The sequence below is a fragment of the Megalobrama amblycephala genome, linkage group LG14 (genome assembly GCF_018812025.1).
Source record: "Megalobrama amblycephala isolate DHTTF-2021 linkage group LG14, ASM1881202v1, whole genome shotgun sequence".
Lineage (NCBI taxonomy): Eukaryota > Metazoa > Chordata > Actinopteri > Cypriniformes > Xenocyprididae > Megalobrama > Megalobrama amblycephala.
In genome coordinates, this window is record NC_063057.1 from 7,820,444 (window position 1) to 7,840,352 (window position 19,909).

Below are 19,909 nucleotides of genomic sequence, written 5' to 3' on the forward strand. Positions count from 1 at the left end.
ATTTTCTATAAAATGTTGGATCTTGAAATGTTCGGTTTTACAAATTGGGACAATCTCAGAAGGATGTAAAAATAATGTTTTTTATCATCACATAAAAAATACCATTTGATGTGCTGGAAAAGTGTTGCGTGTGCATGTCTAATTACAGACACGGCGTTTCTTATTCAAACGATGCCATTAGCTCCGTCTTTATTGCAATCAATAAAACTGGTTTATTGGTAAATTAGGGAAGTGTGATAACTGCATTAAAAAGTCAACCATTGATGGTTGTGTGTCGATGTACAGCGAGCACAGAATGACAGCTAACAGTTCACTGGAAATGCCCAAGCTGGCTTAACGAAAACCAGGAAGCAACCGTGCATACGGTCAATTGATGACGACTCGTATCAGCAGTTCAGAATCGATTCTTTCTTTTAGGAGGCAACTTTATTTGTGCACTTTGATCTTTAAAACTTTGCAGACCTTTTACACTCACAGAGAGTTACACTACATGAAAGATAATATTCGAAAAAGCATAATAATAATAATAATAATAATAATAATAATAGGGGCACTTTAAAAATTGTAAATCATTTAAAAATATCTGTTAAATAATAAAAGCATTCTGCGAGAGAAGATGTCCAACACACCCAATTAATTTTTGCATGAAGTAACTGAATTTGCAGTTATTTTTTAATATTTTAGAGAAAACGTATTCTTAAAAGGTAAATAAATATTCTTAGAAGAATAAAAATGTATGAACTGAAAACATACGTTTTTCACCTTTATTCTCTTGGTGGTTTAGCACATTTAGGCAAGGTGTATTTTCAGTAGTTTCTCAAAAAAATAAATAAACCACAGGAGTCATGTGCAGCTCTGATTATTTAGCTTCTTTAGGACAAACAGTCCCATTGTACGCGCGCTGACAGACCGCAGCTGTTGTGTATTACTCGAAATTAAGACGTGCTTGTTACTCAGTGGTACGTTAGACTATAAAAACTCATTTGGAAAGTCAAACACAGACCCAAACACAAACTACACGTTTGATTATATTCAATGCTGACTACAACTACACCAAAAAAATGCAGCATGAATCCACTGCGCTAGAAACAGAAAACATAAGCAAACTCAACACAAATGAAGACGCAACTATCATGATGGAAAACCCAAACCGAGAGAATGATTTGAGGTAAACTCAAAAGCAGACGGTCAGTTGTCCATGGCGGTCCTCGTCTAAACCAGCAGGCATATTCAGAGGGCATTTGTGCACGTCTGACGCTGAGCTAAAGGTCCTGGCAGACGGCCTACATGTCAACGCTTGCAAATCTGCCCCAATAAAACGACTCCCAGATGCCCCTGGCCTCCTCACTGCTCATAAACAACAGTCCTGTGTGAGAAACACGAGGTTTATATGGGCTGGAACCAGCGTTAGCTGCAAACCTGATGATTCAAACAAACAAACAAAAACAAAAAAAAACTGCATTTTTTAATAGAATTTTTAAGCTTTACTACAAAGACAGAAGTATGATCTCTAAGTATGGGGAACAGGGGATTATTACATGATCTAAGAAGCACCATCATTATTGATCCTATAGTTCTCCTATGTGCATTAGCCTAAACGCTAGTGTTAGCTTTAGCACCATTACATCGAGATGTCTATACACTCCTTGGCTTGAGCAAATGCACAAACAGGAGGATGATAACATCCCATCATCCTCATCAGTAGGTGGAGCAGCAGTTACAAGAGTCTGTGCACGTGTTCGGGAAAGAAAAATACAAATCACTCCTTTTCTTTTATCCTCATACTAAAAAAAAAAAAAAAAAATGGGAAGAAAACCACGCAAATACGTCTATGGAAGCATTCACATCATCCAAAAACTATTTAGCTATCACATTCTGTACAATTATGTTTTCTGTCAGCTTGTGGCTTATTACATCTATCTACAGTACAGTAAAATTTCCGCAGTACAAAAATATATTACAAATCTCCTGGAATATTTACATGGGCACTTTCTTGACAAAAAAGGAAAGAAAAAAGGGACTTGTAAGAGCTTGTCAGCAGAGTTGAGGAGGACGCAGGGAAGGAAAATTAAAACTTCAACCGTGGTACACAAGACATCCTCCCAGATAGTTAAAAGTCCAGCACCGACACAGTTCACAATTTTGTGCCTTTTTTTCCTCTTCAAGGGATAAAAACACATTAAAAATTCACTGCATGCTTTGGCAGACTTTGAGCATTAAAAAAAAAAAAAGGGAGAAAGTGAGGGAGGAATAAAGCAAAGTGAAAAGTAGTCCTGTGTCAAAAGATCCGCGCGTCCACTTCGGTTTGGGTACGTCAGCAGGCGCTGACAGAAGCCGCCCTCCCCACCCAGTCTTCTAGAAAAACATCCTGAAAACAAGCAGAACCCGCTTTAGTACGACGCACACACACACACACATAAACGACTCCAGAAAACACGTCATTTCCAATTGAATTTCTGTACCACAAACGGCGTAACGATGCATAAAGATGCTCTTCAGAGCACGCTAGACCCCTGAAGATGACGGGCATCTGTCCGCGCTCCTGTTATTTACCGCGGCACACCGTAGGCTGCGTGGGGAGCTGAAGAATTAACATGCATGAATACATGCGCTTCTGCCCACAAAGCACTCGTCTTGACCACATGCTCAGAATGCATCACATTCCACGCCAATGGAAGAAGCTGGGTAAACAAACTCCTACTAGAGTCTAATAAACAAAGAAATGATGTATTGCGGTCGATTAATAGTGGCTCTAACAATCCTGGAATCGTGGTTTACATCTGTGGGAGAAGATCAGAGGTGAGTTTAGAGTATCTGTGACCCAGGCGGATGGTATCGTCAGCTTTGATTAATTATCATCTTCTCTGGGATCGAAGGTTATTTATTGATCTCCCACCCACAATCCCCCCTGAGTTCTTGAAGCCGGCGTGTTGCACGTTTAGGATCGGTAAGGCCATTTCTCGTTGCAGTGACACCGGCGCCATCTGCTGGAGAAATTTTTATGGCGTCTTCAGCAGCAAAGTTGTCTCTCCCGTCTAAAACATGTGGCCCATGGCGAGCTCAAACACGGAAGAAGTCGACGGCTCCTTCGCTCTTAACGTTACGTGTAAAGTTTGAGTGAGTTGCTAATGTGGGTCGGAGCATCACCTGTAGATGTTGGGGTCCAACAGCACCGCTGTGTCCTGAGGAAGTTGGGAGAGGTGGACCACTTTGGTCTTCAGCTGGGGACGGTCACTCTCGCTGACCCAAGCGTCTGGAAGTCTGTGCACATCAGAAAGGCAGAGAAATATGGGTCATTTCTTGACAGTGCATTCAGAATAGCATACTACCAACTAATTTTAAAATAAAGTAGCATGCAGTGTGCATTTTGTGCATTGTATGCAAATGTTCTGCATGGGTTGACCTGATGCATGTCAAAATCACTTTATATTTTGCTGAGCACAATGCATTGATGGATACAATATTCTACAAAACCAGAGCATACTGCATAGTATACTATATCACTTTGTTTAATGCAATGCAATCAACATACTATAGATGTCAAAATGTGCAATATGCAAGATACACTAAAAAAAATTCCCAGCGGTTGGGATAAATGTTTAACCCAACCTGCTGAGTAGTTTTATTTAACGCAACTATTGTTTAAAAATGACTATATTGCTTGCTTAAAATGAACCCAAAATAGGTTGGAAATGAACATTTATTAATATATTTAATAAGTAATAATTAAACATTTATTAAATTGCTTATTAATAAATGTTCACCTTTTGATTAGTATTGTTGCATCTAGTAATTATGTGTCCGATTTTTAATTTCCAGCCTATTCTGGGTTCATTTTAAGCAAATCATATAGTCATTTTAATCAATAGTTGAGTTCAATAAAACTACCCAGAAGGTTGGTCAAACATTTAACCCAACCGCTGGTTCACAACAACCCAATTGCTGGATTTGTCCATATTTAACCCAGCATTTGTTTAGAGTGTAGTATACAAGACACAATGCCCCATATTTTGTAGTGCGCTGAATAGTATTCTACAAAAACGGAGCATATTGCATAGGATAACATATCCTTATAATATAATGCAACACACTCAGCATACTACGTGTCAAAATGTGCAGTATACAACCAGGGCACAGTGCATGCAGTATACAAAACACAACGTGCCATATTTGGTAGTATGCTGACAATGCATTGTGGGATATAGTATTCTATATCCATCAGTATAATGCAATGCACTCAACATACTACAGACAAAATGTGCAGTATAGAACCAGGACACACTGCATAGGATGTCCCACAATTCAATGTGCTAGACCTTTAATCTCAAATGTGATAATTAAATCCACGATAAATATTAACTTTAACTTACTTGGTCAAGGGGTGTTTATATTAAAATAAGACTAAAAATGCAATGAAATTATATATGTTATATCATTGTATGACAAAAGTATACAACAAACAGTGAAAGAATACTAGTGCGCATACAGTATGTAACCAGTATGCTAGTATTTAATACCAATCGTAGCTTACATATAAATATTAGCATTTGCCAGACAACACACAGACACACAGCCCTTCATTCCACCATCTCCTCCAACACACATTCCACAATGAGATTATTAAAAATGTTTTTCTTTTTTTCCCCTGCTGTTATTCCATGGAGGAGCCTTGTTTGGCTCCGGCTTGTTGTGGTGACCCAGAAATCCATTTTAAACGTCTCCCGAGACAGCATCTTCTTCTGTGTTATCGCTGAGCTGACAAACATTCCTCCGGCTCAGATTGATGTCCGACTCGGAACAGCAGCGTGTACACGCACACAGTCCCGTGAGGAGGTTTGCATTATTGTACAGGTATGCAAGTGTACCAATTATCACAACACGGACCATTTTAGCTGGCTTGGTATAGCGATGCGGTACAAACGTGCAATTAGCAAAAAGCCTCATTTACCATAGAAGTCATTTTGGATAACACCAGTTTAAGTTTTCGCTGCATTTACGCTGAAATTACAGCGGGAATCTGAGAATGGTTACAGTTAACGTTCAAAGGCAAAGCCATGGAAATTGTCTAAGCCATGGAAATGTTGAGAGCAAGAGGATACCCTTTAAAAAGTATTTGGGTTGGACAAACTTCAAAAGAAAGTCTGTTTCCAGGTGGGTGGCGATTCACGCAGGCCAGCGCTCTCCAATCCATTAGACTTGACGTTAATGTGGACGTTTACCACATTGATCTGAATCTGAATGCTCAGGTGGGTATGACGCATCTCTGAACATCAAGAAACTGAATAAAGTGAAATAAAGTTATGGGATGAAGAGAAAAAAAAACGATTGAAGACAGGAGACGAGGAAGAAAAAATGGATTTAGTGAGATAGGAAGAAGGGACTGAGAGACAAAAATAAAGTGTGTGAAAATATGAGTATAATGGAGGAGAAACGAGGTATGATGGCATATTACCGACTATTTTAGAGATGATGTTTTCGTAAGCATGAAATTCCCCAATGACCAACACTTGGCTTGCCAAAATGCTAAAGAGCACATTGGGTCAGATACTGTATCCAACAATGTCCTAAAATTGACCTTCTGTTTCTAGTGTGATGAATTGAATGGAAACAGCATCAACCACAATTCCCTTTGGGCTCATTATTTGATCAGAACAACGAAATTTTATATATATACACAGTACAGTCCAAAAGTTTGGAACCACTACGATTTTTTATGTTTTTAAAAGAAGTTTCGTCTGCTCACCAAGGCTACATTTATTTAATTAAAAATACAGTAAAAAACAGTAATATTGTGAAATATTATTACAATTTAAAATAACTGTGTACTATTTAAATATATTTGACAAAGTAATTTATTCCTGTGATGCAAAGCTGAATTTTCAGCATCGTTACTCCAGTCTTCAGTGTCACATGATCCTTCAGAAATCATTCTAATATGCTGATTTGCTGCTCAATAAACATTTATGATTATTTTCAATGTTGAAAACAGTTGTGTACTTTTTTTTTTTTCAGGATTCCTTGATGAATAGAAAGTTCAAAAGAACAGCATTTATCTGAAATACAAAGCTTCTGTAGCATTATACACTACCGTTCAAAAGTTTGGGGTCAGTAAGAATTTTTATTTTTATTCTTTTGAAAAGAAATTAAAGAAATGAATACTTTTATTCAGCAAGGATGCATTAAATCAGTCAAAAGTGGCAGTAAAGACATTTATAATGTTACAAAAGATTAGATTTCAGATAAACACTGTTCTTTTGAACTTTCTATTCATCAAATAATCCTGAAAAAAAATATTGTACACAAATATTTTGTACAATTGTACACATTAAATGTTTCCTGAGCAGCAGATCAGCATATTAGAATGATTTCTGAAGGATCATGTGACACTGAAGACTGGAGTAATGATGCTGAAAATTCAGCTTTGCATCACAGGAATAAATTACTTTGTCAAATATATTCAAATAGAAAACAGTTATTTTAAATTGTAATAATATTTCACAATATTACTGTTTTTACTGTATTTTTAATTAAATAAATGTAGCCTTGGTGAGCAGACGAATCTTCTTTTAAAAACATTAAAAATCTTAGTGGTTCCAAACTTTTGGACTGTACTATATATATATATATATATATATATATATATATATATATATATATATATATATATATATATATATATATATATATATATATATATATATATATATATAAAACTTTGCAATGCATAACAATCAGTTGTTAATAACGAGATGAGAACTGGACACCACAGATGTAGCATACTATTGTCTGAAACACATTGGCAGCATCCAAATATGCATACTTCACTACTATAAAGTAGGCGAAAAACAGTATGTGAACAAGTATCATGTCCAAATTCACTGCATTCATAAAACAGTAAGCAACAAGAACCCGAATAACCTACTATTTCCAGCGAGATTAGTAAGTGCGCATTTAAAGGACACTTTATTTCCCATGAGGCCATGGGAGAGGATTTGTGAATAGCAGTGAAGCGACGCAACTGACGCTGGTAGGTCACATTACATAAAACATGATGGATGTAGTATATCATATCATACTACACGCACTCATACTATAAGAACATTCTTTTTTTAACACTTATTCACTTATTCAATAGAAGTACAATTGCCATTGTGCAACATACTGTTTCAAATGATTTAACTTTTTATTCTAAAAATATCTGAATAAAAATTACATTTATTTAAAAAAAAAAAAAAGTTAGGTAATAAATAGTATATACTGTGTAATATGCAGTATGCTAGTTGTTCATGCTGCACACAGTCAGAGTTCATCTGTATCTCTCTGCACACCAGGAGACAGACACGCTGGAAGGAGGAATGCTAAACTTCTCCTCTGGGATTAATAACATCTACACAGTCAGCTGTAGATCAGTCTGTGTGTTTTTAGAGCAGTTAATGTGACTTAAGGAGCCTCAGAACCATCCATGTGATGTATATCAGGTCATACTTGTGTGTGTGTGTGTGTGTGTGTGTGTGTGTGTGTGTGTGTGTGTGTGTGTGTGTGTGTGTGTGTGTTTTGAAGCATCAGTGCATAAGGTTGCCCTCAGGTGGCTCCTGACTCATATAAACGGCTGACATTTAGCGCAGAGCCCTAAGGTGAGCGGTGCGCTTTCATGTACTTACATGTCCTCCGGCATCCAATGAAGCAGCACCTTCACCTTCCCAGAATCCTCCTTCCGCCTGGCGATCACCTGCTCAATTGCACACAATGAGAAGAAGTGCATGAGATCTCGATTATGGGTTAAATCCATGCTACAACTACTGGCTGTGTGCTTGTAAAAGAAGCGGAGCATGCTGGTTAAATGGGACAGTTTTCATGGGGTTTTGGGAGCAGCAGGCGAGGCGGTGACTGTGGCCGTGAAGAGGAGGGCCTGTGCAGCTCATTAACAGTTTAATTAAAGACACAGGGGAGCAGCGGCCCAGACAGATGCTACTGGACCATGAGAGCCAAAGCAAGTCCTTGATGGCTATGCAAAGCAGTCACGTTGATGACTAGTGACACGGCTAGCATATAAAAAAAAAAAAACACTTTCTCTTGATTCAGCCATTTAAGACTACATAAATTTCTCTAGAAACAAGTATACTACATTTTCTATACTAAAGACATGGGCTGTGTTCGAAACATAATACTAGTGCAGAATACTAAGTTGGTTTGTTGTATTTAAATTTATTGCCATATCAGCTTCTCAAACTATTAAATTGTAGATAAAGATTCAACAAACAATATAATAACTACAAATATTTTATAAAGTTCAACTTAAGAAAAAATATATACAACTTTACTTGTAATAAATAAATATATATATATATATATATATATATATATATATATATATATATATATATATATATATATATATATATATATTTATTTATTTATTTATTTATTTATTTTATTTTTTTTTCCCTGGATCCTTCAAAGTTTGCCCAGATAAAAATCATTGTTTCATTAAAAATAAAATTGGGCAAACCAAAAATAAATAAAAATACTAGATACACACAATAGCAAAGTGCTTACTGTGCAGTATATACTACAAACGGCCTACTATTTAAAAAAAATATATATATATAGCATGTGAAGCTTTATTCAATATGCAATACAAAAACATAAGCACATTGTGTAATGTATGTGTACATACTATATGGAGCAGAAATAGTATGAGTGGCATGCTAGTGATCCAGCTTGTTTAAGGATGGGAGGGAGGTGAAGTGTGGGTACCCACCGTACTGTGAAACACAACGCTGTGACCCTTGCCCTGGCTCTCAATATGGGTCGCTAGATTGAGGCAGATGGCGCGATGACGGATTGCATCCATGGTCTGAGCGTCAAAAAAGTCGTGAGGCCGCGCTGGTGGGAGAAAACAGAGAGCAGGTGAAGTCAGAGAGAATGAGATTTGAAACCAGAGCTGAAAACGGATTAAAGTTACACTGACACTCACGCAACGACCGTCGCCGCTTGTACTTGAGTTTCCTCCTCTTGTTGATGCCCGCTTTGGAAGGTGACTCTTCCTTCACCTTGGTTTGGCTAGAGAGTTTGGAGGAATTCTGGGAACTGAAGTGGGTTGGCACGTGGCGCGCTAACCCCCCCTGGGAGGCGAAGGTGGCATTGCAACCGCCCACCACACACTACACAAAGAAAGGCAATGGTCAGAGTAATTACAGTAAATAAAAAACAACAGCACTGACTCTTAGCAACGCTGGGTTATAATTACAGGACAGCGTTTTCATTGTCTAGCCAAACAAAAATACAGCAGTATGCAACAGGTTATTCTAGTATAACAGTATGAACATGTAAATAAATAAAATAAAATTATAATTAAAATATATATATATATATATATATATATATATATATATATATATATATATATATATATATATATATTTATATTTGCATGCACGTGTGCAAAGAAGAGGCCGACCTTGAACGGTTTGTCTCCGCTGTGTGACAGCATGTGTCTCTGAAGCCAGCTTTGACTGGTGGATGGTGTATTATACACCTTACAGCCTTTCCAAAGACACACGAAAACCTGCGGGGAACAATGTAAGAATTTCACTCTAAACACCAAAAGTATAAGCCTGAGAAATGTTTTGTACTGCATAAAACAAGCATGCACACACACTGACCCCGCCGCGCTGTCCGTCCACATGCACCCCGCGGATGTGCTCAGCCAGGTCCGGGCTGGTGTTGAACAGCATGTGGCACTGATCCCAGCAGCAGGGGTAAGATGAGCCCTTAGTGGAGGAGGAAGACGCCCCACCGTGACCGTTCATCATAGCTGGCGTAGAGCGACCGCTGGATGCGATGCTCTCCATGTCCATGAGAGTACTGCTGATACTGAAACACATGAACATGATTATTTTTTAACACAAACATCCAAAAATCCAATGTCCTTCAACATTTAAAATAAATAAATATATTTCAAAGGTGCAACAATATTTGTTTTGCTGCCTGATACGACAGTAACCTTAGACTTTATACCATTATTGGAGCATCAAAAGCATTTTAATGCCCTTTTCATATTGTTTTCTGGAATAAATCCCACTGTAGCTGCAATTATCCACTAAAAATATCCTTTTTAGTTCATCTGTGTCCACAAAACTGGCCATAACACACACACACACACACAAAACTAAACGTGATAGACATGAGTTAAAAAGTGACAGGTTGTGGCATCGATAAACACTACAACACAAAAACTGGGGAAAGTTTGCTTGAGTAACACGACTAATACAGAAACTTTATCTCAATTTTTGTGGCAAAATCTGCAATTCAAGCACCCACGTTATCAATCATGACTCTTTGTGAACGGTAAATGTGGCCAGTGCAGTGGGGCGAGCGCCTAACCGTGGCACACAAACGCTGAAACACTAAGCTTTTGAGCGAGCAGCTGTGCAGTGTGGGAGAGGACAGTGGTAAACTACCGCAGTAAAGCACCATGAACTCCAGTGATTGTGATTGAATGGCTCCTGAGGGGAGAGGAGGGGCTCACACACACTTCCATCTGTTGGTTCCTTTCAGACTTCACTGCCCACAACTGACGCTAAATCCCAGCATGTGCCAGAGAACAGGATGCTGGGTAATCACAGAGACAAACTCCAACTGCCAGTCTGACTACCGATGAAGTGATAAAGTGTTTACATTTGCAAAACCCACAGGTACGTCAATGATTTTTTGCTGAAACTGGATTTCTGCACATAAATAGTGCATGCACTAAATGCAATATTTTGCATTACAGACTTGTTCAAATCAATTCCCGCAAGTTTAACAGTAACAGTGATGCTTAACTTAATATGAGACTTGTATGCATGAACTGGGTTACTAAACTGTTTGAATGTGAATTTTGGCATGACAGCAATAGACCAGGTCTGGCATATGAAATGCATTAGCATCAGTTTTTTCTTCTGGAATCTGTGGCCGTCTCTCAGCACCACACTCATCAGACGGATTGCAAAGATGGTTAAAACCTCCACACACGTGTGTTGCTTGGTCCAGCAGGCTGATCAATGTACACAGAGTCTAATTCAGAAAACTGTGCCAAAACCTGCTGAAGTGGATTAGCAAACATGTAACACCTGCTTTTACTCAAACGTCCCATCCAGTGGAGTTCCCCTCCACCAGATCTCTCAAAACTCATTTCCACTTTCACATATTCAAACTGTCTGGCACATACTGATCTGGTGTTTGACATAACTGACATTAAACCTTGATGACTTCTAGAGCAAAACACAAATTTCAGGTCTGATCCTCACATGAAACTTATTATATGACGTGGAATACAGTGCACATGTCATTTGAAATATTTTTACCCAGTCCACAAAGAAAAGCGCAAACAATTCACCCAACAACTCCTTTTTAACAGTATGATAAATGCCACTTTTATGCAAACATATCGGTAACACTTTACAATAAGTTCACATTACTTACATTAACATTAACAATGAGCAATACTTTTGTTACAGTATTTATTAATCTTTGTTCATGTTAGTTCATTGTTGGTCCATTAAAGGGTTTTTTGATTATGATTTCACTTTTTTAACTTTAGTTAGTGTGTAATGTTGCTGTTTGAGCATAAACAACATCTGCAAAGTTACGACGCTCATAGTTCAATGCAAAGGGAGATATTTTCTTTTACAGAAATCACTTTTTAAGGTCTACAACAAACGGCTGGTAGGGACTACAACAAGCTTCTTCCCGGGTTGGTGACATCACAAACCCTAAAATTTACATAAACCCCGCCTCCGAGAACACTCAACAAAGGGGGTGTGACCATGTTGGGCTGTTTTAGAGAAGAGGAAGAGTTGTTGTAGTAGAGTATTGTTGTCATGCTGTCATTTTACGCCGGACTGCTTCACAAACGAGGGTCAATTCAACACAAAAGATGAACATGACGGCACATGCTAGTGGATGAGTTGAATCAACTCCACAGCAACTACATAAATGTATCCACTAACCATTCAGAAACGTCCAGTTTCATTCTAAAAGTTGCAACTTCTTCCTGAGTCTCTCCATCAGTGTCGACTCCGGTTTGAACAATGTAAGGCTGAACACCGTTACTGACAATCCTCATTTTGTCTGCGTGAGATTCTCCAGCTTTGTTGTTGTTGAGCTGTTAAAGCTCCGCCCTCTTCTGGAAAGGGGGCTGGGAGCAGCAGCTCATTTGCATTTAAAGGGACACACACAAAAACGGCGTGTTTTTACTCACACCCAAATAGGGGCAAATTTGAAAAGCTATAATAAATGATCTGTGGGGAATTTTGAGCTGAAACTTCACAGACACATTCTGGAGACACCAGAGACTTATATTGCATCTTGTGAAAGAGGCATTACAGGTCCCTTTTAGATAATATCAACAGACAACTTTTGATTAAAAGTAACGCAGTTAACTAATGTCAATAAATGAAACTTTATCGTAAAGCGTTACTAAACTATCACTTAAATGACAATTTAACCAACTATCAATATGACTTGATGAATAACCTGGACTATTTGTAGATCTGAAGGCAATGAACATTTCCAAAAGCTACACTACAAAAGGCATAATCTTATCTATCAGTTGTCGTGTGCTCCGGGTCATACTCTCCCAGATGTCCTGCACAAAAGTTACATTCAACCCCTCCAGCTGGCCAAACAGCAGGGCTCAGGGCCTCCACTCAGATTTTAAGAGCTTTATTCCCACCAAAAGCTCCACAAAACAGCACTTCTGGCACAGAGCAGGGATTCCCATCCGCACACACATTCCCTCTTTCTCCTGCCTCCACCGCTGGGCTGACCTGATACATCGTGTTCACTGTGAATTCGTTCCACCGTGCCTGCAGATTTCCCATGTGCTGTGAGCCAGGCCGTCTACAGCCCCATGGAGGATGAGGAATCCATTTTCTCCTGCCTTTAGAGTAATACAAATAGTAAAAGATCCACCCTAGAATGATGAAGGCAGGCAGAAAGTGCCATAAAACACTTGCACAACCGCACCCATGTCACCCTGGTGATGTGGAAAGATGGCGAAAGGTCTCACAGGTTGGAGCACTGGATGACGTAAAACCAGTTCAAAGAATTCGATTTGATAAGGAAGGCGGACACAAAAGCAGGCCGACGCCAATTTCCAGAGTAAGTGTTCTGTCTGAGCTTTAAACTGACGGATATTTATTAGGGGTGTGACGAGAGCGTTAGCTCACGAGACGAGACAAGATTTTTACACAGTATTTTTTAAGAAATCTTCAATGCAGAAATAGATGACTGGAAAAAAAGTCTTGCAGGTGCATTTGAAATGTTTTAACTAATCATCTTGTAATGAACGTCATTTCAGCTCTACTTTCTGAGTATGAATTATCACATGATATGAGTATTGTCTTTTACTGCAAGCACTGTAAAAGGTTTTGCCACAAACTCATCTGACTGGCTTCTCTCCTGTATGATTTCAGTCTCTTCAGACATCACTGTACATGATTTATGAGCTTCTACATCTTTTGACCTCCAAATTGAACTCGGTTGCACTTTATTTTAAGGTGTCTTTGTTACACTGTAATTAGACATTTAAGTACTGAGTAATATTATTAACTACATGTACTTACTATAGGTTTAGGATTAGGTTTTGGTTTGGTTTAGGGTTAGTTGCATGTAATTATGCATAATTTATAGTTATTACAATAGTGACTACATGTAACAATGACACTGTAAAATAAAGTGTTACCCTGAACTCCTTTCCACAAATTGATCATGGAAATAAAAACAGTTTAAATAAAAAGGAATAACACGGTTTTCTCTTAGTCTTGAATGAAAACAATAAATGCAACCATAATTAAAGTACTCTCTCAATATTCAAATTGCAAATAGAGACAACATTTTTCTTCAAGCATGATACAGAGCTGAGAGATGGTTATAACTACACAGCCCAGCCTAAGATAGCTTTCATTTTTGGAGATATTTGCATGCATCAGGGTATTGAAATCTCGTTTGATTGCGTGTACTCTGTGAATAGGGAGCGGCGGTGCTGAGCGCGCTTTCTACAAGATAAGAGATTCGTCAGACGCTTAGGCTGTGTTGAGCAACGAATCCTCCGCCATGGTCTTGTCAGTCATCTCATCACTTACTCTCGTCATGTGATCAGTGAACTCTGATTCCTGCTGCACTACGTATGACTCTGCAGCTCATTTTGGATGAGCAGGATGGGATTGAAGAGACCGTTATCAAACTGAATTAAATGATTTTTATTTCAATAAAAAGCTCATTTCACCCTCACGCTCCATCATGGCGATCACATTTTAATCTAACGACATCTCGTCACATCCCTAATAAATATCCATCCACTTAAAATCCAGCAAAATTACAGTTTTAACTGCACTGACGGTATCAGAGGAGAACAAAACATGAACTGAACTGAGCTGAATAATGACACTATTGTCTTCTAACTTCATAACCGAATCAAAGTTTGCAACATCGATACGTTATTGAACTGAACTGACTCAAGCTGAATAACGACACTATTGTCTGAAATGAACTAGTTTCATAATCAATGAACTTTACAGTTATTGAACTGAATTGAGCTGATTAACGACACTTGTCTGAACTGAACTTGTTTCATAATTGATGAACTTTAAAGAGTTACTGAACTGAATCAACACTGAACTGAATCGAGCTGAATAACTACAAGAATAGAATTTAAACTTGTAATCATTGTTACTTTTTTGTTTATTACTGTGAAGCTGCTTTGAAATTATTTCTATTGTATGAAGTGCTATCAAAATAAAGGTAAGGTGAATGATTGTGATAAGCTTTAAAAGTTCTGCTAAACAATTTGATTGGATCTTTCTTTCAAACACTGAACGTGAATGTTCTCAGAGTCATTCTGACTAACATCTCCTTTTGTGTTTCTAGAAAATAAAGACATCTGAATGAGTTTGAGGGAGCAGGATTACTGCTCTGAACAAATAAACTCTGGGGTAATTAGTTACTGCGGTGCCAACAGGGCAAGACTGTTCAAATTAGACTCAGAAATGTGGTTAAAATACACCTGGGATTGTTGAACTTTTAATGTAAACACTCATTTTTCATTGCCGATGCCAATACAGAGTTAAGGCCAGTTCACACCAGGAACCATAACTATAGGGATAACAATATTAGTGTCCACAGCAGAAGACGATATCCCCCTTAAGTAGAATAGCGTAAGCACGTTCAAGGCGATGTTTTGTGTTTATAAAGAATAAACAGTTGTATTTTTTTCGAAAATGACCAATCATTTTGCTAGATAAGACCCTTATTCCTCGTCGTTTAAAGCTCTTTGAAGCTGCAATGAAACTGTAATTTTGACCTTCCGTTTGGTGCCCATTGAAGTCCACTATAAGGAGAAAAATTCTGGAATGTTTTCATCAAAAACCTTAATTTTTCGACTGGCGAAAGAAAGACATGAACATCTTGGATGACATGGGGGTGAGTAAATTATCAGGAAAAGTTTATTTAAAAGCGAACTAACCCTTTAAGCTGATTGGCAGAACCAATTTTAATGGTTTTATTTCTGCTTTTTGACAACAATTAGACATGAACGCAACCCTTAATATTGCAAAACAACAATATAGTTGCAATAACAACAAAAATATTAATGAAAATATGAGATATACGTAACTGATTTGCAGATTGTCGCATTTCTGCTTTTAGTGCATAGGAATAAAAGACCGTACTAATAATAATTCATATATTAATCATAATATTGTTATTTGTGCCATAATTGTTTTTGTTTCTTGATCCTAAACGGATCAGTCTAATTGTTCAGCTCCACAATTCTCGCGTGAGAGTCGAGTACGTTAGTTATCTACACAGCACACGAAAGCCGTGATTTATCAACAGAACTAATATTAAACGACAGATGTAAATATCGTTGAGTCCGGTGGTCGGTTGACGCACCTGTCCTCGGAGTCCATGCGGCTGAGAGGCTCTCCGTCCGACGATGAGCTCATCATCTCCAGACTCGCGCGCCTCTTCATTCCGCCGCCGCCGTTGCTGTTTTTCTCCGCCGGTGAGGACGCGTTTTCCTCCTCCCTTTGTTCTCTTTTCATCCGCTCCGCCGTCCCGTCCGCACTGCCGGGGCTCTTCTGCTGCTCTTTCTCCGGCTCCGCTTCCGTCTCGCCATCCTCGTCGTTGCCGCCGTCTGCCCGCGTGGCTTCCTCCGGGCTTTGTTCAGTAGACTCGTGTCCGTTGAGCTTCTCGTCCGTCTCCGCTCCGTCCATCTTAACGGCCGGTTCCGGATCGGCGGCGCGCAGGCCCGACTCGCTCCCGTCGCCGTTTTGTTCGCTCGGGTTCGGCGACTCTTGCTCGGAACCGTCAGAAGTCGTCGAAGCCATCGGGTTCCACTCGTGTACGCGCGGTCTGGCCGGGTTTAAGCGACTGGAAACGGATGAAACGCGGAGACTTTCAGTAACCGGACGGATCGTGGAACTGCTGGAGGCTGATCGGGGACGCGCGGGGAGGAGCGAGCGAGCGTGACGTCGGCGCTTATTATGAATGCCTCCACGTGCTCGCAACACCAAATATACAAAATAAAGGTGAAAAGTTTTTATTACAAAACAGAAATGGCTGACTGATATGTTGTAATATTGCTCGTTCATTAATCTGAAACGCATTTAATATTAATTTACATTATTTTAAAAGAGCATACAGGAATTGTGTGGTGTTATAAACACAATAAAGATGCTAATCTAAAATTCTGTAGTTATTTGAACTATTCTTCGAAAATATGGATGAATAATAATATAAGTTTTTAAATAAAATGAGTCTAGAGTTAAAGTTTGAAATACTTCATTAAACGTTTTGACATTTGACATTATTATTAGTTCCTAAAACACAAGAAATTAAGTAATTTTACTTGTAAAATATTTTAAGTAATTTTACTTGTAAAATATTTTATTACTCGAAAATATAAAAATATTCATTCACTTGTATTCATGATTTTTGTTCTTGACGGTTACACCACGTGACATTTAATTAAAATATTTGCCCGTTGTTACATCTTATTAACATATGTGAGGTATGTTTACAAACAGAAAAATATAAATAATTTAAAAATATAAATAAATAAATAAATAAAAATAACGTGCGAAGGTCAGGTGGTTTTAAGAAAGCATACGTCACTGAATTTAGCCTACATGTTTGCTCTGATTCCGGTCTTATTGTTCGGTTAGAAACTTTTCAGCTGTAGTTTTTCTCAAGAGGGGAGTTTCCAGATTCACAATCAGTGGCGTGTTTGCCGCATAAACGCACGAATCTAGTTCAAAACTGGAAAATATAATGAGTCAGATAAACCTTTAAAACGTCCTTCCTGGAAAGCGCCACTAGATGGCGTCAGTTTCCGGTTTATAGGATTTTACACGGTAATCAAAATACAGATTCTCACGAGAGAAAGCAAATCGTGATTTCGAGCATGTTGAGGCCAAAAATAAATATTTCTACAACATTATTATTATTGAAAGGGTGCACATTTATGAAACGCTTCATTTAGAAAACATTCATTGTTTTGCACACCATGACCAGCAGAGGGCGCCATCAGTTACTGTTGCAGTACTGCATCCAACCACCAGATGGTGCCAAAAACAATTAATTTGGTGTTTAAGGCGAGACACCCCAGGTGAATAGGGTAAAAAATTAATAGCTATCACCATACTTCCCCAGCTGATTGATTACATTAAAAATTACAAACATTTTTTGTATTGCAAGTTTTCAAAAATGTTGTTTAAATATGCAAATGAGCCATTATCTAATTAAATATGCGCTAATTTGCATACATTTCTAGAACAAAAATCTGAATATTGGATGACGTCAAGTTCAAAATTCTCAATTTTTTTGAAAATATTAAATTCAAAGGTTTTACAGAGGGAGTTTTGGATATCTCTTTTCATCACTACATAAATCAGTAGTGATAATTTTCACCATTTTTTTAGGAATAAAATGCTGTATAAAATCAGGCAAATTATACATCAACAAATCCCTCTGTAAAAACCTTCAGAGTATAGATAGGAATAAAGTTTGTGTATGTAAGTTCTGCAGAAGTGGAGATTTCTGACTCAGAGCAGGAGAAAAAACTCATTTTGAGAAAACAGCCTTTAAAGATATTTACTGTAATTGAAATCTAAAGATGCAAATAGATAAAGTGCTATAAAATGTACACTTAAATGTGTATTTTGGATATTTTCTTTCCATCAGTCTGAAAAAACACTTCATGAAAAGCCAAAAAGCGCAAAATTGACATGGTGCCTGAAAACAGTGTTTTTTACCTGTATGTCTCCCCTTAATTAAATAAAAAAAATCTGTTATTATTTACTCACCCTCATGTTATTCCAAACCTGTATGAATTTCTTTCTTTTGCTGAACACAAAAGTAGATATTTTGAAGAATGTTGATAATCAAACAATTGATGGGCCTCATTGACTTCCATAGTATTTATTTTTCCATCTTTATTCAATTCCTTTAAATAAAAAGACCAAAAAAACTCCTGTCTCGAAAGAAGGTCCCTACAATATATCTATACAATGTATTTATTAATATAATTTATATTTATTAGGCAATAGATATCTTAAGTATATATACACCAAAAGTATTTTTTGTAAATCAAATTGCATATATAGTAGGGTAGAGCGGGGTAAGTTGTCACACTCTTCATAACTCCAAAACTAGAGGCTCTATCTCAAAAATCAAATAGCCACTTTGTGTGACTTCTTCCATAGTCAACTTCCTGTTCACATGTGGTCAAGATCGCTCTAATCTGAGGTTAGCACAATTTTCTTATTTTTGGCTTAAAAAGTAAAAAAATTGCACTTTAAATTTTATGCAATACATCTTTGTTAGATATGAATGTTAAAAATGATTATTTTATGGATCTTGAGAGAGGAAATGTCATTGCTGGCTATGCAGGCCTCACTGAGCCATTGAATTTAATCAAAATATCTTAATTTGTGTTCCGAAGATGAACGAAGGTCTTACGGGTGTGAAACGACATGAGGGTGAGTAATTAATGACAGAATTTTCATTTTTGGGTGAACTAACCGTTTAAGTCAGTTATGTTCAGAGATTAAACATGTTATCTGCAGTATTCCATTCAGTTATCATGGATCTATAAGCCAGAGAAAGTTTGAGTTTAAAGTTCAAAGTAAAGTGGTCTTGCCACTTAATGTGTTTTGATTGAAATGTGAAAAATTCTCTAGGCATGATTGTTTATATTTCCAGTTCTGGTTTGAATTTAAAAATTAAAATCAATAATAACAATTAAGTAGTTGTGTTCTTATTTTTAGATAATCTAGTGTGTCAGCTTACCCGCCGATGGGGCAAATTGTCACAAGTGCACATTCTCTGTTCAACAGTCTACAACTCCGTAATGACATAAGATATGGAAATGTAATGAATACAACATATGTGCCCAACACTTCCTCCTTTCATTTGGTATGACATTTATACCATTGTGATGTATGGTGCTCAGTGAATGTGAAAAGTGTGACAACTTACCCCGCTCTCCCCTAAAATATGGATTAGTGCATATAATGATTTAGTAATAAACAGCAGTGCTTGAAAATACATGGAAATGGAAAAAAGGACTCAAAAGCTCTTCGCATATATAAGAACATCAACATTTATTTCACATGATATAAAACAGATGAAATATGAACATTTGCATATTGACTCTGATACATAACCTCTTCTGCGTCTCCGCTCTGCACATTGTATGGTGTACAGTATATACATCATGAACTTTACAGTTTATACATCAAAGTGAAACACCAAACCCTGCTTATTGCTTTTTTCAACTGTTTTAAAACGGTCACTTCTCATGTGCTATTCTCCTCGGAGCGCAAACTAAAGCCAAACTCTGTAATACTCTTCTTAAAACTGT

The 19,909-nt window shown here is 37.7% G+C and overlaps 1 protein-coding gene across 4 annotated transcripts in view; it reads right to left on the reverse strand.

Moving 5' to 3' along the window:
- The window catches only part of aebp2 (AE binding protein 2), an 82,430-nt gene extending 65,903 nt beyond the window's left edge, over positions 1-16,527 (reverse strand). The window contains exons 1-8 of one of the 4 annotated variants that reach the window (XM_048155748.1): positions 15,937-16,524; positions 9,666-9,876; positions 9,461-9,568; positions 8,972-9,164; positions 8,762-8,886; positions 7,662-7,729; positions 3,148-3,261; positions 1,445-2,368 (exon numbers count right to left, since the gene is read on the reverse strand). In XM_048155748.1, the coding sequence (XP_048011705.1) occupies positions 2,356-2,368; positions 3,148-3,261; positions 7,662-7,729; positions 8,762-8,886; positions 8,972-9,164; positions 9,461-9,568; positions 9,666-9,876; positions 15,937-16,373 (1,269 nt within the window). In that variant the 5' untranslated portion in view covers positions 16,374-16,524 and the 3' untranslated portion in view covers positions 1,445-2,355. Of the gene's footprint in view, positions 1-1,444; positions 2,369-3,147; positions 3,262-7,661; positions 7,730-8,761; positions 8,887-8,971; positions 9,165-9,460; positions 9,569-9,665; positions 9,877-15,936 lie in introns of those variants that run through there. The other 3 variants (XM_048155745.1, XM_048155746.1, XM_048155747.1) reach the window with 3 other exon arrangements.
- Between the last annotated feature and the right edge of the window lie 3,382 nt (positions 16,528-19,909).